Source organism: Sceloporus occidentalis, unplaced genomic scaffold, assembly GCF_023333645.1.
Source record: "Sceloporus occidentalis isolate IW3139 unplaced genomic scaffold, rSceOcc1.0.p SCAF_1, whole genome shotgun sequence".
NCBI lineage: Eukaryota > Metazoa > Chordata > Lepidosauria > Squamata > Phrynosomatidae > Sceloporus > Sceloporus occidentalis.
This window is the reverse complement of record NW_028316981.1, coordinates 208042596-208069952: the sequence shown is the minus strand read 5'-3', so window position 1 is coordinate 208069952 and position 27357 is coordinate 208042596. Positions and strand designations below refer to the sequence as shown.

Below are 27357 nucleotides of genomic sequence, written 5' to 3'. Positions count from 1 at the left end.
TTGTACCTGTGTGTCCCCAGTAGAGCTAACATCAGCTGGGTATATCTAAACTAGGACAGGATGGAGTTCCCCACCAAAAACCTTTCCAAAATATTCCAACAAGGCACTATGGAACCACAGAGCTCATTTGTATGAAAGATAGAAATAATGGAGGACTCGACTAATGTTTTTTAAAAACTCACAAGAAGAAAGGTTATGTTTATAGTGTCCTAACTAAGTCTCGCCCAATTTAGGAAACAGCTTATAAAATCATCTGAGATATTAGTTAATAACTCTTGTTATTCAGATAATAGTAACCGTCCCCCCTTACCTAGATGTCCTGCATTAGGCTAAGTAAGTCAACTGGGTAGAAACCTACTGCATGTACTCATGCTTTAATTTTTTTTCTGAACTATTCTCAGTAATGCAGCTTCATTAGTGTGTGTGTGAGTATGTGGCTTCAGGTCACCTGTTGACTTACGAGAAACCTATAAATTTCATAGGGTTTTCTTGGGCAAGGATACACAGAGGTGACTTGCCATTGCCTTCTTCTGAAATAAAGCCCCAGCACATAGTTAACAAACCCTAACCATTCTCTGCTCATCCCAAGCAAGCATACTTCATTTGAAGTAGTTAAAATATGAAGCTTATAATTCATAAAAGGGATGCAATGTAATGAAACGCCTGACTGCTGTAACTGTAAACATAGCATTTTATTTAATCAAAAATAAAAATATAGTCAACTCATTTTAAAATTAACAAAAGTACAAAATCACAAGGGATGAAACAGCATTAAGGAAATATCTTTTGGATTTTAGGTTGAATTGCAATATTTACAGGGCATTGCTCCAAAGCAGAAATACATGATCGGTCATGTACAGATTACAGAAGCATCATAAGCTGCCAACAACCCAAATACAAATATTATGTTCATAAAGTGCAGTAGGAAGAAAACACAGAAGATACCCCTTGATTATACCTTTCTAGAAGACCCTGCGCTGTGTTTCTAAATAATCCTGACCTTTTCATAGAGAATCTGCATCAACCAATAGGAACAGACAATTCTTGCTTTGAGTTGTGATAATATTCAAGATAAATAGACTGCCTTGTCAATTACCCATGGTCTAGATGGTATTTCAGCTGGGGCAGAACACCAGTGGAAGCAAGAGATACAAAGCCAGAGCTACAAAGATATCTTAACGTCTCTGTTACAAGGATGTTATCACACAAGGCTTTTAAACCACCATAAACATTAAATAACAGTACCTTTGGCACTACCTATCACATGATGCTGTCTCTCTCTCATTGCTTCCTTGTCTTTCAGTTCTTGTTAGGCTTGTTTCTTGCCAACAAGAAACACATATCAATAAGTTTCCAATTGGGCTAGTTATCAGGTACAGTAAATTATTCTGTTGCAATTGACTGTGTGATCATATAATATCAGTGCCTTCTCTTCTCCCCTGTCCCCCTTCACTATTCAAGAACAGCTGGAATTTTTTTTTACGTTCTTTTATTTTTTAAAACCATGGAGTTAGCATAACTTTACAACTGTGTTAAGAAAAAAACCCGCTCACAAACACAAAACTCTGAAAGGCACGCTGGGTAGGGCATAGGACAGGGAAGTAGGGTTAAGGATGAGGGAGTGCAAGAGGCCAGCAATGGCCCAATCACACTAATAGAGGAACATGCGGAACCGAGTGCTCCCAAATTAGTATGTATACATTTAATGCGATTATGGTGAGAATAGGAGTGGTGTGATAAAATCCTTCTAAGTCAATATTCTGTGAGAACCACCATAAGATCTGCGCAGGCAGATATACAGTCTTCATTTTTCCAAGCACTGTCATCAAATTTCTAGAATCCTGAAGAATTATGTTCCTTCAGATTTTTCCAGTCCTGAAGGAACCATTTCTTTTATTGCCCTTAAGGCAACATGTTATGCTGATTCACTGTCAGTTGGTTCAACTCCATCTAGATCTGGGGAAAATGACTTTTTTGAACTACAACTCCCAGACTTCCCTAGCCATCATATAATTTTCCCCAGCTTTACAACACACCTGTTAGTTTTCAGACCAAATGTAAAAATTATTAAAAATGAATGTATTACACACCAAATACTTCCAGTTCTGGTATGTATTACAAGGAGGAGCAGCTATGCACTTATACACTAGTCATACTCTGGAATATCTAACAATACATGTTTCCTTGGTCACTCACTGACAGCAAGCTAACATATATTTGTATCCACCTTTTCCATTATAATGGTTTTACTTTCACAGACTAACTTCATTGAGCACATCAGCACTAACAGAGAGCTGATGCCATACCATTTTCTAAAATGTCTTGGTCATCCTCTGCAGTCATTCCAATCCTCCCAAAAGCTGAAGATGGTCAGCTGATAAGTCATATTAGACCAACTCATGGACCCAAATGTTAGTTTCCAAGCAAAATATGGCAATGGGAGTCCGTAAGTCTTAGGATTTGCTCCTGAAGTCTTGGGGGAACATTTATATTTCACAAACAAAGGGACCACAATTGGTCAGAGGTGGCATATACCAAATAGTGGCATGGGCCAGACATACTAAGTCATAGCAATAGCCTATTTTTCCAAATAAAGTGCAGGAAAAGCTATGACAATATTTCAGTAGGAGACAAACATGCTTCCTCTTCTTCAAGTATGTTGTTCCTTCGTGAGGACAGAGACATTATGAACTTCAGTGCCAACAGACAAATTCTGACAAGGATGCGCAACACAAGGAAAGCAAATGGGACAATTATCTGGGTGAGATGGAAAATGGTTGTACTCAGTTCACTAACAATACATGTTAGGAAGAAGACTGAAAGGCTTACACAGGGATACAGGGCAAGCTTGGCAAACATAAAGGCATGTTCTTTACCACCATACCTGGCAAAAGGGTGTAGTGTTTCCCTTTCATAAAATAAAGCAGCAATCCATATACCAAACTGAAAAATGCTGGCAAAAAAGATGGTAACACAGCTAACCTGGATGGCTTCTATTTCACTGTGAGACTTTTCTGCAAACTCACTGGTCAACTGATAAGCAAGAGGCAGACCTCCAATAAATGCCAAGGAAAAGGTATTAAGGAGGCCCATTAGTCGAGTTGTTTTCATCACATGAAGGAAGAGAGAATGGTGTACAAACCAGAGAAGGCCAATAGTTACGAACGATCCGAAGTAGGCAAGGAAAGTTGGACCATATTCACTCAATGCATTTATGAGATGACCGTGGTATTTCTCTCTAACCTCTTTAGCATCAGGAACATTATCTTCACTGTTGGGAGAAAACACAATTATTATTATTATTAAAGTAAATTATGCAAAATATTTTAAAAGTGGTAGTATAAAAATTATGCCAAATAGTAAAAGATGCCATTCATCCTAAGTCACACAATTTATATGTGTCTCAGAATTCAACTTTTACTTTGAAACAGAATCTGGATTGCTATGCACAAAATATTAAGCTTATCAGTATGCAGTCCACATAACCTCAGCCATATACTAACCATTTTAAAGGAAGGTATAAACATGATATTATTTGACAACACTTAAGAACAGATATTTCTCATAAAGTTTGGTAAGTAATAATTCAATTGCACAAAATACTGGTGAGGCCATATGCCCAAGAGCAATAAAAGGGAGTTCCAGATCATGGTAATAAAACACTTGTCCACACACTCTTCTCGCCACTTAATGCTTTAATCTCATATGAGGAACATTTAAATTGAATGCTGCTGAAGACTTACCATATATCCAGAATTAACAAGGTTGCTACAATGGCATAAACTCCATCACTGAATGCTTCTACTCTTTCCTTACTGAGAGGTTCAGTGAGATAAACAGTAAAAGACTCTAGTGGTACCTCTTCTTCTTGACCTGCAAGCCACAACAATGATGTTTAAGAAATATATGGCAAAGCCTTTATTTGTTTTGTCTCGTCCTCCAGAAAGAAAAGAGAGAAAGAAAAATAATTCATCTGAATTACTGCACCATGCCACTCATCCCCTACCTTCCTCTAGAGAAGGGTTGCATAGCCAAAGCTTATTGGGAAAGCTGGGCCTGTACAAGCTCTAAAATATAGTTTTAAAGCCTGTGTTGTCAGGGAAGGCTTCAATATTTTGGAAGCTTATTTTGAAAGTTCTAGGGGGAAAGGATGAGTATAAAGTGCAAATAATGACAAACCAACTGTTTACATCACAACATTAGTGATCCAGCCTAGGTTCAGTTTGTTTTTTTAAAAAGTTAATCAGTATAATACTCAGCAAGCGGAAATTATTCAGTATTTTTCTAAATCTTTGTTTATTGGAAAAAAAACTACAACTCTCTAGTGCTCTTTTGGTCAAATATTTACTCCTGAACTCTTACTGAACAGCTACCTGTCCTCTTTTAGAGGACAGATAGAGTTTGGGAGCATTCTGGTGTCACAATCACCACCTAACACTAAGCAGGAAGAAAAGAAATACTGTATATACTCAGCTATAAGTCAACCTCATGTATAAGTTGAGGGCAGGTTTTGGAGCCAAAATTATGGATTTTATATGACCCATGGATAAGTCAAGGGTAAAACGTACGGACATGTAACAAAGGATCTAAAGGATGAAGCAAAGGAAACAATGCCAAAGAACTTAAAAAATTCCAGCAGGGCATAACTTTGTGTTCACACTAATGGCTGGATGGATAAGAAAATAGAGAAGGATTGGTGCTTCCAGGACAGATTACACTCTTGACTTTCACCTTTCACTCCGTTTTAAATAAGATTTAAAGTATAATACACACACTGACCCGTAGATAACTCGACTCAGTTTTTTGAGATCAGTTATTTGAGTAAGGTAGGCTACAGACCACCCAAAAAGGGCGGTCTGCATGTGCCTTGTTTTGCTCTCCAAGCCACAGCGGACAAACTGCGCGGCTCCCTCGTGGAGCAAAAAAAACCCGCAAAAAGCAGGTTCTTTTTGCGGCGCCATAATGACACTGCAGTGCGCCAATGATGCACTTGCAACGTCATTATGGCGTTGCGATGTGTGGACGCTAGGTGTCCATTGCATCAAAATGGCGGCACCCGTCTGTACAGGGTGCCGCCATTTTGACGCTCTCGTCACATGCAGGGGTCAGGCACGTATGGGAGGTGCGCCCTTGGCCAACCCCTAGTATGTGACGAGAGCGCACTATAGGCCCATCTGGATTGGGCCATAGATTTCTAGACTTCTACATGAGTATATACAGTACTTCAATTTGAATTGTCCTTTCCTTTTCATTCTTTGATGGTATTTTTAAAATTTGCCTCCTAAGCACTAAGGAGAGAATTCCTGTGTGAACATGAGAGAATGGGCAGCAAACTCCACACCACTGGGTTGGCTGAGAGCAGCTGCTGTCCTGTCTCTTCAACCAGAACAGGCTCTTCAGTGATCATCCCAGTGGAGACTATGGCCCCATACAGACTGGCCAAAATAAAGCTGCTTCGGGCCACTTTGGAGGTATGCTGTTTAAATGATGCATGCATCCTAAGAATTCAGAAGCCGCGCCAAAGCCACATTCCAGTCCTTAGGACTGGAGCGTGAATTTCATGTGGCTTCCAGACTCTTCGGATGCATGAATCATTTAAACAGCATATCTCCAAAATGGCCTGAAGCAGCTTTATTTTAGCCTGTCTGTATATGCCCTAAATGAAGACAATGAGGATTATGATGAAGAGCTTTATTTTATACCAAGCCCTTTTCAATACTGCCCCCTGTTAAAAGTCCTTTCCTTAAAAACGTTCCGTTCTAAAAGCCTGTCAGAATAATAAAAAGTCTTCACCTGCTGAAGGAAGGACAGCAAGCAGGGAGACATTTTAGTTTTCCCAAGGTGAGAGTTCCTGAGTGTGAAGAGCCTATTTCATGTACCAACCAACAGTGTGAACGACTGAAAGAATGGAGAGATATATAGTCTGTCTGATAGCCTGGACTTAAGCCGTATAGGGCTTTATAAGTACAGTCAGCCCTCCACATTTGAGGCTTTGACTTGTACAGATTTGATTAATATATTGGCGGGATACAAACTGCCGCTTTGCGGCGGTCTGCCGCCACCGCTGGTTAGTCTGCGGGGGAGCCGGAGCCTCCACATGGCGCGGCTCCCGTGCAGACTGAAAAAGAAGCTCCAAAATGGAGCTTCTTGAGTCGCGTTTGCGACGTAGCGAGGTGCCAGGGGCGCACTCGCTACGTCACAACGCCCGCGACACGTACGGACGCTCAGCGTCCGATACGTCAAGATGGCGGCGCCCATGTAGAAGGGGCGCCGCCATCTTGTACGTATTGAATACGTACTAGGGTTAGGGGGGTGCGGAAGCACCGCCCCTTCCTAACCCTAGTACGTATCCTATATGTACTAAATGGCGGTATGTATCCCGCCATTATCTCTAGGAATCACTAGGTCCTCCAACACAACTCTGCCAGAAGTTGACCATAGAGCTGTGCTGGAGAATCTAGATGTTCTTAGAGAAAACACTTCCCTAGTCATCTGCAGGTCCTCCAAAATGATTCTACGATCAAATTCTAGCAGATGTTGACCATAGAGTTTCACTGGAGGACTTGAAGATTCCTAAAGAGCTGTTCTCTTAGGTTAAAAGAATAATTTTTTTAATCTGCAGTTTTTCCTAATTCATTTCACCACTAACCACTGCGAATGTGGAGGGACCATTGTAACAGCTAGCATTTTTTTAAACGGCTTTAAAGCAGCTTTGCTTAACTAAGACCTACTACCCCAATTCTCTTTGTTTCCTTTCAGAAAGCCTATGGTCATGGAATATCCAGTTTTAAAATCTCTGTATTACACTTGGACATTTTTTAGAAGCTTTACAACAAACAAACAAACAAACAAACAAGAAAAATAATCAAAAACACTCACCAAGAAACTTGGTTTTAAACCATTTTGTTAGGTGGCTGATATGAGGGAAAAATATAACGAGCCCAAGAAACATGTAAGACTGTAAGGAAATAAGGACTTGTTTACTGCACAGGAATCTTTTTCTTCTCTTTTTACAACAAAACACTTGTACAATGTGAGTGTCAACTTTCTCCCCAGATTAACCACACACTGAGTGGCCATAACTAGGAGCAGACAGCCCCAGCACATTGGATTTAATTGAACTATTCACTGTAAAACTGGTGTCAAAGGAAAAACAGGTCTGAAGCCTTTCAGTTAATTCTATGTCATAAACAACTCACAAGAATATCAATTATTTTAATATTTTTTGCTTGTACATTTCTAAGTAACAGTGGTCTCTTTGCAGACTAGTTCCTTATGCGATAAGGGTAGCTATCATGTAGTACTGAAAATGTTGCACTGCAGTTCCCAGTACTCCCCAGTAATGGCTATTCTGGAGGACCATGCTTCACATCCCTGTCCTTAGGGAAAAAAATATAGATCATGTAATAGGTATTTTTTGGTATACTATTCCCAGAATCCCCAGAAACTATGGCCAGGTCAAATGAAATTATGGGTTGAAAGAGCCTAGGTATTTTGAAGTACACTGAGTAAAGCAAATGTTCTGCCAAAATATAAACATTGCAATTATATTTTTAAAGTAATCCCATATGTAAATTCAGATTCAGAAGGCTACAATACCCAATGAAAGAAAAGTATGATCAATTTGATTGACTCCTTGGCAATGATGATGCTCTAGAGAGCCTTGTACATTCTGATATCACTGTCATGGCACAGAAAGCCAAGTAGCATCCTGCTTTAACTGCCATGGCTCAATGCTATGAAATTCTAGGATTTGTAGTTTTGTGAGATATTTAGCTTTCTCTGTCATAGAACTCAGGTGCCAAAAGAAACTACAAATCCCAGCATTCCACATGATGGATCCATGGCAGTTAAAAAGATGTCAAACTGCATTATTTCTGCAGTGCAGATGCAGCCAAAGGCACAGAAGGATAGATACCTCCAATCTGGCAGCTTAATTTTCTCAGGATCACTTCCAACTCATTTTGTGAGACAGAGGCCCGTTCCAGACGGGCACCCTAGTATGTGCTCGGCACGTACTAGTGTTAGGAAGGGGCATCTTTTCCGGACGCCCCTAACCCTAGTATGCGCTTGGCGCGTACAAAATGGCGACGGCCGTTCTACACAGGCGCCGCCATCTTGACATCACGGACGCCTAGTGTCCGCGCGTTGCACGGCACAAATGATGTCACGAGTGCGCCATTGGTGCCTTGCAAATAAGGGCGCCGCAAGAAGCTGCATTTTGCACCTTCTTTTTTACGGCGCGGAGGAGTCATGTGGTTTGGCCGCTGGGGCTCCTCTGCGCCATAAATGACGGTGCCAGCAGACCACCCTTTTTGGGCGGTCTGTAAAATGCCATAGTATGGGAATTTAAGAAGGGCTTACCAATGGGATGAAGAAAAATGAGAAGATGGCAGCAAAAAAACTAAGTGTTGGTCCTCTTAGTATAATCTTGAGAATATGATACTTATAAAATTCCTGGTTTTCAGACTCCTGTATTTCATGATTAAGTAAATAAGGATGGCTGAACCCATACACAACAATAATTGCCTACAAGGAGAGAGAAAATGTACATCAGTATAGAAGACCAAGGGGCTGCTTAAAGGTAACAATAAACTATGATTCAATGTTAAAAAGAACAAGACTTGAGCTCACCTAATTCTTTCTCTAGCTCCTACTTTTTTCCTGCATTTGTGATTTTATTATTTTTGTACTGGTACTGGTCTGCCACTCCTTGCCTAAAATCAGTTCTTACAGCCCTCTACAGCAATTTTGGCTGGTGATGCAAAGTAATAGGAAAACATGTTTCTTCTTTTAAGGACTATACAAATGGTACCCTCAGAAGGAAAATAAAGCATATGTCAACTAACAGTCATCACCATCTCCTGATTACCGTATATACTCATGTATAAGTTGACCTCATGTATAAGTCAAGGGCAGTTTTTGAGGACAAAATCATGGATTTTGATATGACCCGTGGATAAGTCGAGGGCATGTTGCAAAAGATCTAAAGGGGGAAACAAAGCACCACTTTCCGCTCTACATCTCTCTCTCTGAACCTCTCTCAAGGGTACCAGTATCAGCATGGGGAAACAAGTCTGGGTGCATACATACACATACACACACCTCTTTGCATCAGCATTTCCAGGCTTGCAGAAAAAAAAGAAGACACCAGCCTTGCCTTTAACCCCATCATTTCCAGACCCATGGCTTGGAGGGGAAAAAAGGAGGACCCCAGCTTTGCCTTTAACTCCATCATTTCCAGACCCATGGCTTGGAGGTAAAAAGGAGGACCTCAGCCTTGCCCTTAACTCCATCATTTCCAGACCCATGGCTTCCATGGAAAAAAAAGGAGGACCCCAACTTTGCCTTTAACCCCAGCATTTCTAGACCCATGGCTTGGAGGGAAAAAGGAGGACCCCAGCCTTGCCTTTAACCCCATCATTTCCAGACTCATGCTTTGCAAAACGGGGTGCAAGCCTGGGCATGCTCCCTCTCTCTGCATCCTTCTCCCTTCCCTCAGTAGCTGCTTGTTAGCTCCAGCTGCGAGGGAGGGCTGAAGGATCACACACACACACACACTCGCGGAGACAGGAGAGGCTGCCGGCACCGGGACTCAAATGGGGACTGTTTACTTGGCTACAGAGGAAGGTGGGCACTTTTTTTTAATGAACTTTATCAGCTGTAGTAACCTATTGACTCTTCCATAAGTTGATCCTTGATTTTGGAGTCCATTTTGGGGCATAAATTTCTCGACTTATAGTTGAGTATATATGGTAACACCTATGGCTTCTTATCTCCTAACATTACATAACATTAGTTTTATTAACATTACATAAAATTAGCCTTATTTTAAATATAGAAATGAAAGGCAATTGTACCTGGATAGCGCCAATTATAACAGCACAGCTACTAAACATGAAAATGCCAAATGGCGTATCTGGAAAGGAGGCCATTAAGGAGAACTGTAAGACAAGAAAGATTTGTTTGGTTATATGCATCATAAGACATAAAAAGAAGAAACTGAGATGTTGCACATCACAGCAGCTTACAGCAGCTTTTCCTAGCTCTGCTCTCTAATCTTTGTTCTTCAGCTGTACCAATAAACAAATGTATAAACTCTATGTTATCTTGACAGAGGCCAAGCATTTTATATTAACAGACAGAGGAAAATAGTAAAAAAAAAAAGTTTAATTGACAGCATTCTCTTAATAAGCATATACTTGCAGAAATCTCAGATGGACCATCAGATTAACCACCCAATTTATAAAACAGCACACTGTGCTGAAATACTATTGGAAAACATCAGTACAGCAGTATGTCAAAATCAGTGAGATGTGTTATTAGTCATGGCACAGTTTCAAGCATTGCTGAGAAGGTACAGATACCAAACAGATACAGATACAAGCCATCAAAAACAAATACAAGCTACCAAAATGAATCACAGATAGCTTTAAGCTTTAATGAGATGAGTATTGACACAAAGATGGTACTCTTTACCAGAGCAATGAGTCAACAGAGTTGATGTAAATAGGGCACAACCCACCACTCTGTTGAACTATGAAGCAATGGAGGGACTTGTGCAGAAGCCCTCCTTCTGGAGCCCAGAGACCTCAGGACCCTAATGGTCTCAATTCTCCTGGTGCAGCTGAACTGGGTGAAAGGAGTTCTTTATCGGCCTCCAAGCCAAGATTAAAAGACAATAATGATGGCTATCAACGTTCAAAGCAAAGAACAATAACAGTATTCCATATTGCTAATAGAAAGCATGATTAACAATAACAAGATTTGTTTTGCAAGGTTTGAGTTGTTTCCTTTTAATGGCTTGCTTTGGTGTTGGGCCAAACTTTAACTCCTCCTTCCCAATTGTAGCTTTGCACTTCTGATATTTACATTGATTTGCATTCCTCAGGTTTCCTTGGCTCAAATCATGGTGACACTGCTGTCCTCCTGAACAAGTTCCAGTGGTCATCAGCTAATAGTTCATTGCTCATAATTCAGTGAGCAATGAATATTTGCCTAATTCCAACTATTTAGTTAAAACCACTTACTTGTCTGCATATGTTAGATTTGGAGTTGTAAGACTCATTATAGTTGAATGCAAACAGACAGCAAAATGTATTCCAATGAATTCTGTACACTGATAAAATGTGCACATACGTAACAACATGTTCAGTGTATAAAATACCAACATGCACTTTGGTTTGGCTTTTGCTTCTGGGACTGGTTTTATTTCATCCTCAGTTTTCATTTACTCATAATGAATGAAGTTTTGTAATAATTGATTAAACAACAAATCATTGACTAACTGACTGACTAACATAAGAAAACTGTGCACACTATTGTTTATTATAATATGTTTAGATTTACTATTCCCAAAACAGTTTCTTCTCAATAATCAAACAAAACAGTTATTCCAACATAAAGAAGCAGAATTCTTACTTACCGTATATGGCAAAAAGGTAATAAGCATCATACAGGCCTAGGAGAGGAAAGACAGGATTCAGCAGCAAGTAGAATGAAGTGGCTTTCTGTTTATATTAACACAATTATACAGTATGAAACTTCTCACATTACCATTCATAACATGGGTGGCAGCTTGGAAAAAGTTATTTTTTTTTACTACTATTCCCATGATCCCTAGGCGACTACTTTTGCATGTCTCGCACCTTCCTATATGGCCAAGGTAAGGTCAGAAGCCCTGGGATCACACTGAGGAAACTCATATACCACCTTCTTTCTGAACCTGGTCCAGTTTCTAGGAGAGAGGACACTGGCTTGGAAAGGAGCCACAGGTCCTGGGGCTTCTCACATTATCCTTGCAGCACTTGATCAGCTCCAGATGAACACCAATAGTCAGAAGCTTACTACAATACACAAACCACCTGAGAAAACCTCTGTAAGCCCCGGGCTTTATCTAAGCTGGACAAAAATGATACTAAAATGTTCTCTCCTAGGATGTACTAACTGTAATATCTACAATTCCACAATGAAGAAGGCTCTAGAATGTGATAGTTCTTCAGTCCCAATATACTTTTATTGTGGAAATACCAGCTGAAAGATATACAGGTATATCTCAGGCCCCATACAGACAGGCCAAAATAAAGCTGCTTCAGGTCACTTTAGACATATGCTGTTTAAATGATACATGCGTCCTAAGAGTACAGAAGCCGTGCCAAAGCCACAATCCAGTTCTAAGGACTGGAGCGCAGCTTTGGAGCAGCTTCTGGACTCTTAGGACGCTTGCATCAATTAAACAGCTTACCTCCAAAGTGACCCAAAGCAGCTTTATTTTGGCAGTCTGTATGGGGCCTCAGTTAACAAAGTAGATGCATTCCTGCGCCTTATTTCTGTAAGAGAAAAATTGGTACCAGAGGAAGAAATAACATGGAAGAAATAGGGATAGGTTCCTACACCACTAAAAAGAAGAGGAATCCAGCATGCTTCAGCAAACATTTTAGTAAAAACTTATTTGCGCATGTGAAATAAAACAACAAGATCAGGTAAGACTTCCATAAGTAAACAAAAACATTTTGAACCTTCTAAAGACCACCTGAAAGCTTTAAAAAAACATGCCAGGGAAAGCTGGTAAGGCAGACCTATCTGCTTTCCCCTTTTCTTCCTCTTGTTGTTGTTCACACATGCTCAGTAAGAAAAGCAAAAGACAGCTGCTATTTACCTTCCCTATTATAGTGAGGTATATACAGTTAGAGTAGAATCCTACTCTTTCCAAGCTCAAGCTTTGTTGCAGTGTTTAATGCAGACACCCTATTGTATCACAGCACCAAAAATCTGTGTTTCTCCAGTCCTCCTTCACCAATGCTGCTAAAAAATCTCCCTGTTAGAAAGAGGACACAGAGGAAAAGAGGAGACTGGGCAGGCATTAAAAGATGGTTAAAAGGATCTTCTTTGTCAGAGGCTTTTTTTAGCTGAGGTATGCCATACAGAAATGTTTTTCACAGCACTCATTCAATGTAAAGGGCTAGATCATACATTTTAAAGATCTCCTTAAATTCTCTTCTACATGATCACTGTGCATAACAGACAGTAGCAATAAAGGCCAGGATTCTTTACAAGGCATATTTAAATGAAAGAAAGGTGGACAAAAAACTATTCTTGTGCGGATACCATCCACTTCAGCACAGCTTGAAAATATCCTGTTGGACTGGCCAGCAAAACTGTTGTGATCAAACATTAAAAATGAATGTGAGATTAGTCACATGTTTAAAGACTGCAGCCACAACTCGACCACTTTTCCTTTCAGTCCATAAAGGCTCTACTCCAAGATTTCTGCCAAAAGAAAACAACTGATACAAATACTCTCTAAGATAGCTGTACTAAGAACAGCTTCAGGGAGGGCCACACTGGACATACTCCCTTCACCTAACAGGCGCTGCACCTCTCCATAGCTGTGGTGTTGTCCAATTCACTGCTACAAAAAACAACAAAAATAAACAACTAAGCAGAATGTTTGCAACTTACGTTAAAGCAGAATTATATTTTCCAGAAAGTGGATTCTGTTCTCCAATTTTAAACACTTTTTCATGTTAGAATGGAGATTGTTTTTCCATATTAGCTAGATTTTTTTGTGCGGATTTTCTGAACCACTTGTTTGTACATGTGCTAGGATCACTGCAGATTGTATCTTGTGCTTGATGAGCCAGCATGGCATAGTGGCTTGGGTGCTGAACTATTAAGTTTATCACACTAGGGAGAGCCCGCTGAAAAACGCGATTTAGATTTAAATTTTTAAAAAAATGCAAACGTCTAAAGTTTATCAGACAACGCCGCTGTTAAAGAAAAATAATGTGAAGTTAAACCATAAGCAAAGCAGAGGAAAACTGCAACGTTTTACTTTTGGAACAATAGTTTGATTTCCAGCTTGGCCATGAAACCTACTGGGTGACTTTGGGCAAGTCACATGCTCTCAGCCTCAGGGGAAAGCAATGGCAAACTTCCTCTGAACAAACTTTGCTAAGAATTCCCATGATAGGGTCACCTTAGGGTTGCCATAAGTCAGAAATGACTTGAAGGCACACAACAACAACCAATTAACCCCATAAATGCTAGCTCTCATTTATGCATTTTTTAAAATAAGCTGCCTAATTTCCCCAAGAATTTTAATTCTTTATAAACTGCATATACAGTGGACCCTTGTTATACGCTGGGGTTTGGTTCCAAGATCCCCTGTGGATAACAAAATCCGTGTATGCTCAAGTCCCATTAAATATAATGACATAGCAAAATGGTGTCCCTTATAAAAAATGTAAAATCAAGGTTTGATATATGAAATGTATACTTTTTTTGAACATTTTCAAACCATGGATGCTTGAATCCATGTATAAAAAAATCCGTGTATAAGAAGGGCTAACTGTACTGCTTTCAGGGTCTTCAGTCTCTGACCTCCAATTCCTTTAATATCAGGATATGTATTTTCAAGGGCATATAGGGAAATTAAAAATTAAAAGATCTGTAGGACAAGCATTGTGCAAGCATGTGTGGAGGTCAACCAATACACATGACAATGATGGCTCAGAACCCAAAACAGAGTAGTAGTGTAGCAGAAAACTAGTAACAGTTTGATAGTCAAAAAAAGGTCAGAACCCAATGCTCTTATCAAATATCTGTGTAATGAAATTTGTAACCAAAGCCCTTTCACAACACTCCACTTTGATTTCACTTTAACTACCATGGCTGCATCTATAGATAGTTCAGTGAGGCATCAGAGCTCTCTGGCTGACAATTCTAAATATCCTACTACAGATTGCAAATCCTAGCATTTTACAGAATGGAACCATGATCTTTAAAGTGGAATCAGAGTGCCATAATTCTGTAGTTTGAGGGGCCCCAAGAGAGGACAGCATTCAAAGTTGTTTCATCTAAGCTCTTAGTAATACTGATTGCTGGGAATATTTAGTCAGAACACTGTGGAAATTTTTAACAGATGTTTGAATAAACCTTTATTTCACTTACCAAATTTAGAAGGGCAAGTACATCATCTATTAGTTCAATCACCTGAAACAGTCTGTGAGAATGAGTGAGCAAGCAAAACAGAGAGAGAGAGAGAGATCCATTAACAACTGTCCAATAAAACAAACACAGAATGTTTTCACTAGCAGACACATCCACTGAATACATAAGTTGTAAGTCTAACAAATGTACATTTTGGATGGTTTACATCGGGCCAAAACGCACTGCAGAATTAATCCTGTTTGAGAGTGCTTTAACTGCCCTGGCTGAGTGTTAAGAAATTCTGGGAACTGTAGTTGTGTGAAACATTTCGCTGCCTCTGTCAGAGAGCTCTGGTGCCACAATAAACTACAGCTCCCAGGATTCCCTGGCACTGAGCCAGGGCAGTTAAAGCACCCTCAAACTGGATTATTTCTGCAGTGTGTTTTGGACATAGTTTTGCACTTTTACTCCAAACACACTCATATGATTCCCAGTGTTTCTATACAGAGCAGCTGAACTTCAGAACTTGCTTTTGTAAAATGTCACCACCATTATCTGTTTAAAAGGTGGGTTGCTAATGGAAGCACATAGTGCTTAACTTAGTGGACTTTGGGTCTTCTTGTGTTTTTTGTGGACTATCTGTCAAGGCTAGTCTAATTTCTATGTAGAGGCAATTAATAAATGCAACCTGGAAGACCTGAAAACGGCCTTTGCCATCCACAGAAGGTCTAATCTCCTCTGCAAGCCATGTTATATCATGCCTTCCTTTTTGTTGAGCTGTAAGCTACGTTTCTTAAAGAATTTGGCATGTGTATCTTTTCAACACAACTGCATACCTGACATGAGCTGCCCAAGCAACTGTCACTATTAAAAAAGTCATCAGATAGACAGCAATTTTGGTGGCTAGGAGCTGCTGGACACTTTCATCGAGTTTCTGAAATAAAACACAGCACTTGTCAAACTCCTGTTACTGACTAAAAGAACTAGTGAAACAACCAATTATTTTTCTTATAAACAAGCGTAAGGGGAAGGAGCGTTACAAAGTCATTTTTGTTAAGGTGGGAGCTTCTCTGCTATAAATTACAACAAATAAATGTTTTGTTTGTTTGTTTGTTTAATATCCTGCTTTTCTCCCAAACAGGATTCAAAGTGGCTTGCACTATAAATAAAATAGAACATCTAAGACCACATGAAGCATAAAAGTTTTAAAAAGCATGAAACAGCATATTAAATTAAAACAGTGTATTTAAAACATTTATAATTACAACACTCAAAAGATACACTGCAAATTAAAACTGTACACCCAGTTACATATCACTCCACCCAGGTCAGCCTGTCTGTTTGTTTGTATCCCGCTCTTTTCCCAGGACTGGGACTCATGTTTAATATTTAAACAGGAAGGTCTTTGCCTGCTAGTGAAAAAAACAGAGAGGATGCAGATCAAATCTGCCTAGAGCCTAGGAACAGCCATTGAGAAGGCTCTCTCACATGCCTTCACCAGCCAAACCTGGGATGGACAGAAAGCCCTTCCCAAAGATTGTATCACTCAGGCAGACTCATATAGGGAGATGAGCTTTCAGATAGTCTGGACCTAAGCTGTAAAGAGATTTATAGAGCAAAACCAGTACTTTGAATTGTGTCTGGAAATGGATTGGCAGCCATTTCGTAAAGTTGTTTCTGCAAGGAAGTGCTTCCTGCTGTTTCTCTCCTTCAAATGAATCTTTGCAAACCAGCAGGAAAATAGCTTTGCCAGCCTCAAAGCTACAAAATGCCCTGCTGCTTCTAATTTGACAGACATGTGCAAAATAAAAGGGCACTCTAGAACTGGGATTCCCAGTTTCAGGTCCCCAGATGCTGCTGGATTGCAAGTGACATTGGCTCCAACCACCAAGGCCAATGATGGCAACTGTAGTCCAACATTACCTGGGGACCCAAAGTTGGGTAAACCCTGCTGTAGTGCAGGGAAGCCTACATTTGTCCACTCCATACTGGGTGGAGCTGATGGGAAATGGAGGGGAAGGATGGTTGGACCTGTAAACTTGCAGACTGTTCTTTCTTCACTGTTTTTAAATCCAAACTGATTTTTGTTTTGTTTTGTTTGTTTGTTATCTACAACGTTTGGCATTTCGGATTAATGTTTTACATCTTTAGCACACTTGATTATCTATATTGCCTATTTTGTTTTATTTTACATTATGTCTCTCTGTGTTAGGAGGGTCCATTGTATTTTAATATTGTATTTTAGTTACTGCATATTATTGAATAGTTTTCAGTGTTTTATTGTGTAATTGTTTGTAAAGCGTACATGGATGGTGTTATATAAATAAATGATAATAATGATAACAAACATCTGTGGGGGATTCAAAGGCTTATACATGAATACAGTAATTTATTAAACTGTATCAAAATTAAACTCTGAATCAAAACAAAATAAAAAAGACAGTACCTGATCTGCATGTATTTTCGTATGGGCCACAGGCAAAATCTGAAATAGGAAACATGCTCTTATATATAAATTTATATATAACATGTGACAGTTTTATTGCACATAGATGAAAAAATAGGTAAGCAGAGATAGCTGAGATATAAAAATATATATAATAACTGGAATTACAGGATCAGCCTAAAAATTAACCTAGTAAAATGATTTAGGATTATAAACAGAAGCTTTAGGAACAAAGTAGATGCAATACAGAAGACATATCCATACAGCAAAATATAATAACTTCCAAATTCCACAAAACAATGATAACTTTATTGGACCAACCAAAATGCATAAAATACATGATACATGCTTTTGAAGTATGATTGTTTTGTAGATTTTGGATGTTATTGTACTTTGCTATATGGCCAACACAGCTGCCCCTAATAAGGATTCCTTTATGTCCTTTTGAACTACTCAGTCTTTTTCAGCCTAACATACCTCAAAGGGTTGTTGTAACAATAAACTGCGCCTCTTTGATCAACCTGAAAAGAGGGCATGATTTAAATGCGATAGAGATTAATGTAAAGTATAATAACCACAATTATTGGGATATGCGAGAATAACTTTAAATTTTGTGGCTGGTACAGAGACTGGTAGGTAGACCATCTTCTTTTAGGACTTTGGTCCTTAATCTTAGAAGGGATTAGTTTTGTCGATAATATCCTTTTAGCCTGTGGTATGTTCAAGGTGGTGTACTGGTTTGAGTGTTGGACTACGACTCTGGAGACCAGGGTTCAAATCCCCATTCAGCCATGGACACCCACTGGGTGACCTTGGCCAAGACATACTCCCTCAGCCATGGCAATGGCAACCCCCCTCTGAAGAAACTTCCCTAGAAACCCCCATGATAGGGTTGGCTTAGAGTTTTGAATCATAGAATCGTAGAGTTGGAAGAGACCATAACGGCCATCTGTGCCATCAGGAACTCACAATCAAAGCATCCCCAACATACGGCCATCCAAGCCTCTGCTTAAAGACCTCCAAGGAGACCTTACCACTCTCTGAGGGAGTGTATTCCACTTCGAACCACTCTTTTTGTCAGGAAGTTCCTCCTAATATTGAGGTGAAATCTCTTTCCCTGGAGTTTGCATCCACTGCTTCATGTCCTATTCCCTGGAGTAGCTGAAAACAAGTTTGCTTCATCCTCAATATGACATCCCTTCAAATGTTTAAACAGGGCTATCATATCACCTTTTAACCTTCTCTTCTCCAGGCTAAACATACCTAGCTCACTGAGTCCCTCCTCATAGGGCTTTATGGCTTCCAAACCCTTTACCATTTTGGTTGCCCTTCTCTGGACATGCTCCAGCTGCTTCTCAGCATCCTTTTTGAACTGTGGCATCCAGAACTGGACACAGCATTCAAGGTGAGACCTGACCAAACCAGAATAGAGTGGTGCTATTACTGCCCTCGATCTAGACCAGTGCTGGAAAACCTATGGCACGCGGAGACAGTTGTTTTGTTTTAAATTTGTTGTGTGCTGCCTTGAGTCCCTATATGGGGAGAAAAGCGGGATATAAGTAAATAAAATAATAACAATATGCAAAAGGATATTGTAGCAGCTTTGAGACTAACTGAAAGAAAAAAGTTGGCAGCATGATCTTTTGTAGACTGCAGCCTACTTCCTCAGATGCATGTTTCTGGACTTATTCCTCTTCCCCACTGCCATTCTCATCTCCTTTTATGTCATGTCTTTTTAGATGGCAGGGAAATGTCTAATTTAACTATCTGAGAGCCTTTCTGGCTGAAGAGCCGGGGAATAAATACAGTAAATAAATCAGTTTATGAAAGCTCATATTGCCAACTTCTTCTTTTCATTTAGTCTCAAAGCTGCTATAAGATCTTTTTGCATACTGGTTTTCTAGACTAACATGGGTATATTTTTGAATAATAATAATAATAAGTAGGGTTGCCATAAGTCTGAAACGACTCGAAGGCACACAACAACAACCACCACCACAACAAAAGGCCTCAGATTCCATCTGATCTTGGAAGCTAAGCAGGGTCAACCCTCCTTAGCACTTGGATGGGAGGCCGCCAACCAACACCGGTTGCTGTGTAGACTATATTCCAGAAGGAGGAGGAATACCACCTCTGAGTATTCCTTGCCTAAGAAAACCCTATATGAAATGAATAGGTTTGGCATAAATCGGCAGGCAGTTTGAAGACACATACACACCCACATACATGAAGAGAATGAATTGCTAAGCAGTGAAATTGCCTGTTATGTCCACACATGGCTTTAGCCCTGTAACCTTGTTCCCTTGATGAACAATAGCAGAACAATTGCTGTGGTTCCTTTTTCCCCTTCCAATTTAAATACATGTCTTTGGTCACCCTTTGGTCATGAGGGTTGTCACAATGCACACAACAATGCCTACCCTTCCAGGAAGGGCCCATAGGCCCTTCTTTTCCAGGACATGTCCTCCATCTCAGCCTTCTCTTCAGAAGAAATGTCCTCCATTTGAAGCAGGACTAAGAAACATGCATTTACTTTCCTATGAGTGTTTTTAGCATTTATAATAATAATAATATCCTGCCTCTCCCTATGGATCGAGGCAGGTTACAGCACAGCTTTTATGTGGTCATGTCCTTCATTTTTCTTCAATGTCCTCCATTTCATGGCGTCCTTTGCGGGAAGGACATCTGGTCACCCTGAGAGTAACAGCACTATTTGGAATCTGAGGAATGCATTTGGTGCATCTGAGGAAATGCACTGAAGTCTAGGAATGGGAAAGCTCAATGGTGCCAACTTTCTTTCTTTCAGCCACTCTCAAAGGTGCCACAAGATCTCTCTTAACACACAGTGGTCCCCAAACTGTGCCCTTTAAGAGGTTTTGGACCTCAGCTCCCAGAAGCCTCAGTCATGTTGGCCAATAGTCTGGGATTCTGGGAGCTGGAGTCCAAAATCCCTTAAAGAGCAGAGTTTGGGGACCACTGTTTTAAAGGGAGGACCTTTTGTCCAGAAGGCTGAAATGGAGGACATGTCCTGGAAAAAAGAGGGCCTCTGGTCATCCTGCACATCCTTCTTAGCCATGCTTTAAAGGGAGGACCTTTTGGACAGAAGGCTGAAATGGAGGACATGTCCTGGAAAAGGAGGACCTCTGAACATGCTTCTTAGCCATGCTCTAAAGGGAGGACCTCTTGGAGAGAAGGCTGATGTGGAGGACATGCCCTGGACAAAAGAGGACCTCTGGTCACCCTGAGTGTACTTTTAAGCCATGCTCTAAATGGAGGACCTTTTGGGTAGAAGGCTGAAATGGAGGACATGTCCTAGGAAAGGAGGACCTCTGGTCACCCTGAACATGCTTCTTAGCCATGCTCTAAATGGAGGACCTTTTGGGTAGAAGGCTGAAAGGGAGGTCATGTCCTGGAAAACAGAGGACCTTTGGCCACCCTGAACATGCTTCTTAGCCATGCTTTAAAGGCTGAAGTGGAGGACATGTCCTGGAAAAGGAGGACACTCCTCTGGTCACCCTAAGCGTGCTTCCTAGCCATGCTTGAAACCAGTGGTCCCTAAAAGTGTGCCCTTTAAAAGAGCTTTTGGACTCCATCTCCCAGAAGCCTCAGCCGCGTTGGCCAATAGTCAGGGATTCTGGGAGCTGAAGTCCAAAGAAAATTCCCTTAAAGGGCACAGTTTGGGGACCACTGACTAATAATACTACAGCCCCCCAAACTGTGTCGTTTCAGAGACTTTGGACTACAGCTCCCAGAAGCCTCAGCCATGTGGGCCAATGGTCTGGGACTCTGGGAGTTGAAGTCCAAAATCCCTGAATAGAGGAGCACAGTTTGGGGGGACCCTGGCTATGAAGCTGCCTGGCTCCCTCACTCACCATGACGGTGGCGATGATGGAGAGGAGGGCGTCGCTGTAGGCCAGGAGCCGCTGCGAGGAGGCCTGCCTGCCCCCGCCCAGCTCCGCCAAGGGCCGCGGGGAGAGGCCCCGGGGAGGCCTAGCGGGCTCGGAGGGGGCCCCGGACTCCGCCATCCCCCTGAGAAGAGGCCCCAAGGCCGCCTCAGTCGCCCGCCACCAGCTCCGCCTTAATGGGCCTCTCTCAGTCAGGCCCGCCTTCTCTCCTCATGAAGTGGAGGACTGGAGGAGGCGCTTTAGCTATTATGGGCCAAAACGTACTGCAGAAATAATCCAGTTTCACACCGATTTAATGTCTCTTACGGGCCAAAACACACTGCAGAAATCACTGCGAGAGCCCTGACTGTTAGGAGGTTCCTCCTAGGAAACCTGTCAGGGATGGTCTTCTGTCTGGGATGCTTCGATGGAGAGTTCCTGCATGGCAGAATGGGGTTGGACTGGATGGCCCTTGGGTCTCTTACAACTCTAGGATTCTAAGCAAATTAGGAAAAGAGGCACGACCCCCCACTTAATGCTCCCCACTTATTCCTCCTTAGGACCCCCCATTTCCCCCTACAGCCCCCCCCCCAAATCCATGCGTAAAAATTGCAAAATTGCAATGCTTTTCTGCAACATTCTCTGCGCCTGTGTGCGCTTGAAAAAACTTTCCACTCCTCCCTCCCTCCCTCCCTCCCTCCCTTCCTTCCTTCCTTCCTTCCTTCTCAGCTGCAAATTCCAGAGGAGGAGTTAAGGTGGGTCCGATATAACAACAACTAAAACAACAATAACAATAATGACAACAATATATTTATTTGTTTCCCGTCTCTGCTTTTTTCAGGGTCGAGACGGATAACAGCAAAGTTCAAATACAAATTATATGGTAATAAATAAATAAATAAATAAATGGTAATAATAAAAACATTCCCTTAATTTCCCCAAACCTCCTCCCCTCCCACCACATATAAATCCTAACAATAAATCCATACGATAATAAATAACATTACTTAAAACAATGAAAACAGGAGTGGCAGTAGAAGGGGCTGGTTTGGACGGACAAATAGTCCTGTTCTATTAGGAGGTGAGTCTGGGAAGACCCACCAAAAGAGATCCATCTTTATGGCCTTTTTAAAGGCATGGAGAGATGTAATAAGGCAGATCTCCTCTGGCAGGGCATTCCAAATGTTCGGAGTGGCTGTTGAATCTAAGCCTTAAATGGACCCTCCTTCCCTTCTCAGGTTTGCAAAGAAAAGACCCAGTCCCTTGGGAAGCCTGGCACTGAACAGGAAGGCAAAAGGAGGCTCTGCAGCAATGGAAATCCCTGGAATGGACTAGAAAGATCTGGGGGGTTCTTTGGAGAGGGATGCACCGCGGACCCTTTTGGCACCATCTCCGAACAGGGGCAAAATCATGGACTGCCCTAGATGCCAAGAGGAGTTTAATTTTACTCCTGCAAATGGAGTTGAGATGTTTATGAACCCCAAGGCCCAGGACCAGAGCTCTGTCCTGGCTGCTGGGCCTAGGGCTCTAAGACTCAAGCCTGAGTTCTGGCGCTGGCTCCCTTTGTCCAACAGGGTTCCAAGGGAGCCAGCGCCAGGGCTGAAGCTTGGGTTTCGAACCCCAGGCCCAGGCCCAGCAGCCAGGACGGAGCCTCTAGGCTCTGAAATCCAAGCCCTGGCTCTGGCTCCCTTGGAACCCCATTGTCCAGAGGGAGCCAGCGTGAAGACCAGGGCCTGGATTTCTTGCTGCTGGACCTGGGGCTGCTAAACCCAGGCCTGGGCCTGCTCCCAGCCCTGGCAGACTCTGCCTCTTCAGCCAAGCTGGGGCAGAAGCCTCTGAGGAAGAAGGGAAGGAGGGAGAGAGGGAGTGAAGGAGAGGGAACGAGGGAAAGGAAGGAGGGAGGGAAGAAAGGAAGGAAGGAGGGAAGGAGAGAGAAAGGAATGAAGGAAGGAAGGAGGGTAGAGGGAGGGAAGGAGATGGGGAGAAGGTACAAAAGGAGGGAAGAAGGGAAGAACAGAGAGAAGGAGGAAGGGAGGGAGGACGGGAGGAGAGGTACTTTTCTCCCATTGTCCCTAATAATGGTGCGGCCGTGTGGGACTTGAGCATCCACAGATTTTGGAATGCCTCCCTTCCAGCCCCATCTTCTTTGACCATTGAGGCCCCAAACGCAGCCATCCCCTTCCCCAGGCAGCAGGGGCTCCTGTGCCTCTTCTCCTTCTGCTCCACCTGCATTTCAAATACTCCACAAGGTGGTTTACAAAAAGGCACAGAATGGAACAAGTGGTGGTTGCCATTTGTCAATGGGACTCTTTTAATGTATTGCTTTCCACATGGATGAATACAGTGTCCCATATGCACAATTTATTCCAGGTTTTACCCTGAAGTATAAAAAATCCAGAGAGCGGATTTCAAGACATGAGACTGTGGCCCTCTCTCTCTTCACCAGCAAAACATTCTTGACATGAGTGTCCAGTCTCCGAGGGAAGAAACTGCTTCCCCATGGCCCTTTGCTTCGTATGCAATGGCCTGTCGTGTTTCCTCTTATTCTCTTGCTCTTTTCCTGCAAATCAAAAGGCTCATCATACAGACTTCCCCAGCGTGAGAGGCAAGGGCTGGCTCTTTACTAGCTCTATGCACTCGGCCTTTAGCCATTCCATTTTCTGCTTGTGTTGCTGGACCGCATCAGCCACGCGAGCATCTATCATGGCGTCAGTGAGCATGCCATCCTCCGAAGCATATGCTGTGGCCTGGAACGAAAAAAGGAAGAAGATTTTAAAGATCTGGTTTCATATTTCCTTCAAAGCAAACTTTTCCGCAATAACCACCGCTTCCTTCAAACACGATCGAACTTGACTTTCCCTAAGGGATGCATTGAAGGTGACCCTCAAGAACATCCTCAAGGCAGCTCCCTCCTGGATGGCCAGCCAGGAAGGGCAAGAATCAAGAGGGCAAGTTGTCTTCTTCACTCGACAAGAAGCTTTGCCGTGTCTTTTCTTAAGAACAAACAAGTAAGCAAAAGGTTTCTGTTTTAGGATGCTCAATGATATGCTTTTAAGATATGGTTGATCAGCAGCCTGATCCAGAACATGCCACACTGCAATATTCTGCTGCAGCCCCTGCTTGAACAATTTGTACAGCTAAAGCATTAGCAATAACAACAGCATTAATAGTAATTATTATGCATAGAAGCCTGAAGATGCTTATGAGCTCTTGCCTTGTAAGAACACTTCTTTGGTTGAGGTGCCTGGGGGCTCTGCAGTCTTAAATGCCTGGCATGCTCATGTGCCCCCAGATGCCATAGCTAATGGACACACTGAAGCCATAAGAACCAGGCGCTCTCTTGTAAAAAGAGGCAATGGAAAGACCTAAGCTTTTTATGCACAATGCGGATGCGTTTCTTTTGATGTGATATGGGGTGGGGTCATAAAGGACCGATGGCTTCAAACACTCTCCTCCCTAAAATGATCATCCACACATCCCATTTTATTGTAAAGGCCCCAGCTGGGCAGGGTGGTTTACACTGGGCTGGTTCTCTGAATGACTTTCCAACCATAGACCTGCCTGGGGCCATAGCTGCCAGGGAAGCAAGTGGAGAAAAGCAGCTTCTAGGAGATTTTAACTTGTCAAAACCAAACATCTGACTTCATTGCGATTCAAATGCCACGTGATGTCCCTGGCACTCATTTTCTCCCCAAGACAAACAGACTCTGATATTGGTTACCCTGAACCCCTCCAATCCCCTGCAATCTGATTTTATGTTCTCAATCATGGGGGCTAAGGACTAACCCACAAAACACAAACAATGAAGAGTTGTGGGTTTTTGAGAAGCAATTTTAGAGACGCAGAACCACAGAATTCTCTGGAGATGCCAGCCACAGATGCGGCTGAAACGTCAGGAAGATGTTTGGCCACATAGCCCCAAAAACCCACAAAAAACTATGTTGCACCATGCTTCATTTCTGTGGTGTAGGAAACTACCTTTATTCGTTCAATGTTATTTCTACCTCCGATACCAAATCTTCTATTAAAAGTAATGCCCCGGAAAGCATCTATTTTGTTAACAGAAGGACACCTGTATAAGCTCTCTGGATCGATCGATCCAGAGAGATAGATCCCTCCCAGGCTCCCCTGAAAGGCCCATTCTGCAGCAAAACCTCTTAAAAATACAAATACTTATATATAGAGATATAATATATATATATATAATATATATATAAGACGCTTCCCTTTGCTTCTTCTGCAGGACAAGAGAGAAGAAGGATGATGGGTTTGATGCTGCTGGTGCCCTTCACGAGTTCAGGGACTGCTTAGCTTTGGACTACAATTCCCATCATCCCCGGAGGGCTCAAGGATGCTGGGAAATTCCAGAAAGGAGCTTGAGGGAGGGGGCCAAGAGACTTCTGCATGGCCTGCTGGGGATGATGGGAAATGTCCTCCAACCCTAGTCTTGAAGGGCTCTAGGGCAGAGAATGGAGGGCTTGATGAGGATGATGGGAAGTGTCTTCCAAGACCCCTAACATGGACATTCAAGCCAACAACCCTGGGAAGGGGGATGATAGGTCCTGCAGTTCAAGAGGCCTGCTGCTCCCCCTGAACCCTGAGGAGCTCATGTCTGTGTCTGTGTGCTTGACAAGGACTGCAAGATCCCTAGGCATGGCTTTTGGACTACAATTCCCATCACCCCCTGGGAAAACATGGCTGTCCCGCCCCTGAGGGCCAGAGAATGATGGGAATTTCATTCCAAAGCCATTGAGGGGGTCGCCCGCCACCTTCTGCGTCGTCTAGGGATGATGGGAAGTGTCCTCCTCCGGGCTCTGGAGCCTCCGCCATTTTGTGTGCTATCTCCTGGGGATGATGGGAGTGAGTCTTCCTGCAGGCTTAGTCTGGAGCTCTGGGGCCACAATAAACTACAAGTCCCAAGATTCCCTAGCACTGAGCCAGGGCAATTTAAATGGTGTCAAACTGGATTATTCCTGCAGTGTGATTTGGACTTTTGTTGCAGATATGCCACAAAGGTTGCATATCTGTGTTCTTTGCAGTGCCTTTCAAAAAGCGAGCCAATCCATTTTGTATCAGCTAATGTGAGTGAGCCAATGTGGCATGGTGCTTTGAGTGTTGGACTATGACTCTGGAGACCAGGTTCAATTCCTGGCTCAGCCTTGAAACCCACTGAGTGACCTTGGGCAAGTCACACACTCTCAGCCTCACGGGTAGACAATGGTAAACCATCTCTGAACAAATCTTGCCAAGAAACCCCCATGATAGGTTCCACTTAGGGTTGCCATAAGTCGGAAATGACTTGAAGGCACAAAACAACAAAATGTGAGTTATAGTGCATTTCTCACCTTGAGGACTGGCACAGAGTCAGTGGAGATAGCCCAGAATAAGGCTGTGCTCTGCTCCAGGGCATAGTAGTGTACTATAGCATGCTGTGGCAAAATATTTTATGAAGCACAGTATAGATTAGCCAAAGGGGGATATTAAAGTACAACTGGGAGTAAACTGCAGAGAATATCTCTGACAGGACTGGAGCCAAATGGGCAAAGATCACAATGGATATCACATTAAGAAGTGCATTCATCTTCTGGACCTTGAGTAATGAATGATTACCAGTTGTTAAACCCAGCAGTTTATCTACATAGGTAATTACTGTATATACTCATGTATAAGTCCAGAAATGTTAGTAAAAAATTGACCCAAAAAACTGAGTTGAAGGTATCCACTGGTCAATGTAAGTAGTGTAATTTAATTCTTATTTAAAAAGGAACCATCCCCTGGTGAAAGGCAAGAGTGTAATCCGTCCTAGAAGCACTGACTCCCATCTACTCTCTCATTCATCCAGCCTTTTGGATATGCACAGTTATGCCTGCTAGAATATTTAAAGTTCCTTGGCGTTGTTTTTCTTTGCTTCATCCTTTAAACCCTTTGTTATATGCCCCTAGGTTTTGTCCTTGACTTATCCATGGGTCATATCAAAATCCATAGTTTTGGTCCCCAAACCTGCCCTCGATTTATATATGAGGTCCACCTATAGTCGCACATATACGGTAGTCACTGCTCATAGTGTTCCCTTCCCTTCTAAGCGTGCCAAACAAA

General features: G+C 42.2%; 1 protein-coding gene across 3 annotated transcripts; it reads right to left on the bottom strand.

The window, feature by feature from the left end:
* Positions 1–677: 677 nt before the first annotated feature.
* TMEM175 (transmembrane protein 175) lies at positions 678–21665 on the bottom strand. 3 transcript variants are annotated; one of them, XM_089488691.1, is made up of 10 exons: positions 21250–21665; positions 17378–17416; positions 15768–15865; positions 14953–15004; positions 11426–11461; positions 9861–9944; positions 8365–8529; positions 6880–6958; positions 3744–3873; positions 678–3271 (listed from the first exon to the last, which is right to left on the bottom strand). In XM_089488691.1, the coding sequence occupies exons 1-10, from the start codon at positions 21400–21402 to the stop codon at positions 2608–2610; spliced, it is 1500 nt and encodes a 499-aa protein (XP_089344817.1). In that variant the 5' UTR covers positions 21403–21665; the 3' UTR covers positions 678–2607. The 3 variants fall into 3 exon arrangements, with proteins under 3 accessions (XP_089344817.1, XP_089344819.1, XP_089344818.1); XM_089488693.1 differs by having other exon boundaries at positions 21589–21617; XM_089488692.1 differs by lacking the exon at positions 21250–21665 and adding an exon at positions 18641–18904.
* Between the last annotated feature and the right edge of the window lie 5692 nt (positions 21666–27357).

Excerpts from the sequence above, each read along its gene's own strand:
- TMEM175 (XM_089488691.1), bottom strand. The coding sequence starts at position 21,402 with ATGGCGGAGTCCGGGGCCCCCTCCGAGCCCGCTAGGCCTCCCCGGGGC. Across the intron at positions 11,462-14,952 it reads TACTTGCCCTTCTAAATTTG|GCCTGTATGATGCTTATTAC; the intron begins GTAAGTGAAATA and ends TTCCTCTCCTAG. Across the intron at positions 3,874-6,879 it reads GTTTAAAACCAAGTTTCTTG|GTCAAGAAGAAGAGGTACCA; the intron begins GTGAGTGTTTTT and ends TGTGGCTTGCAG.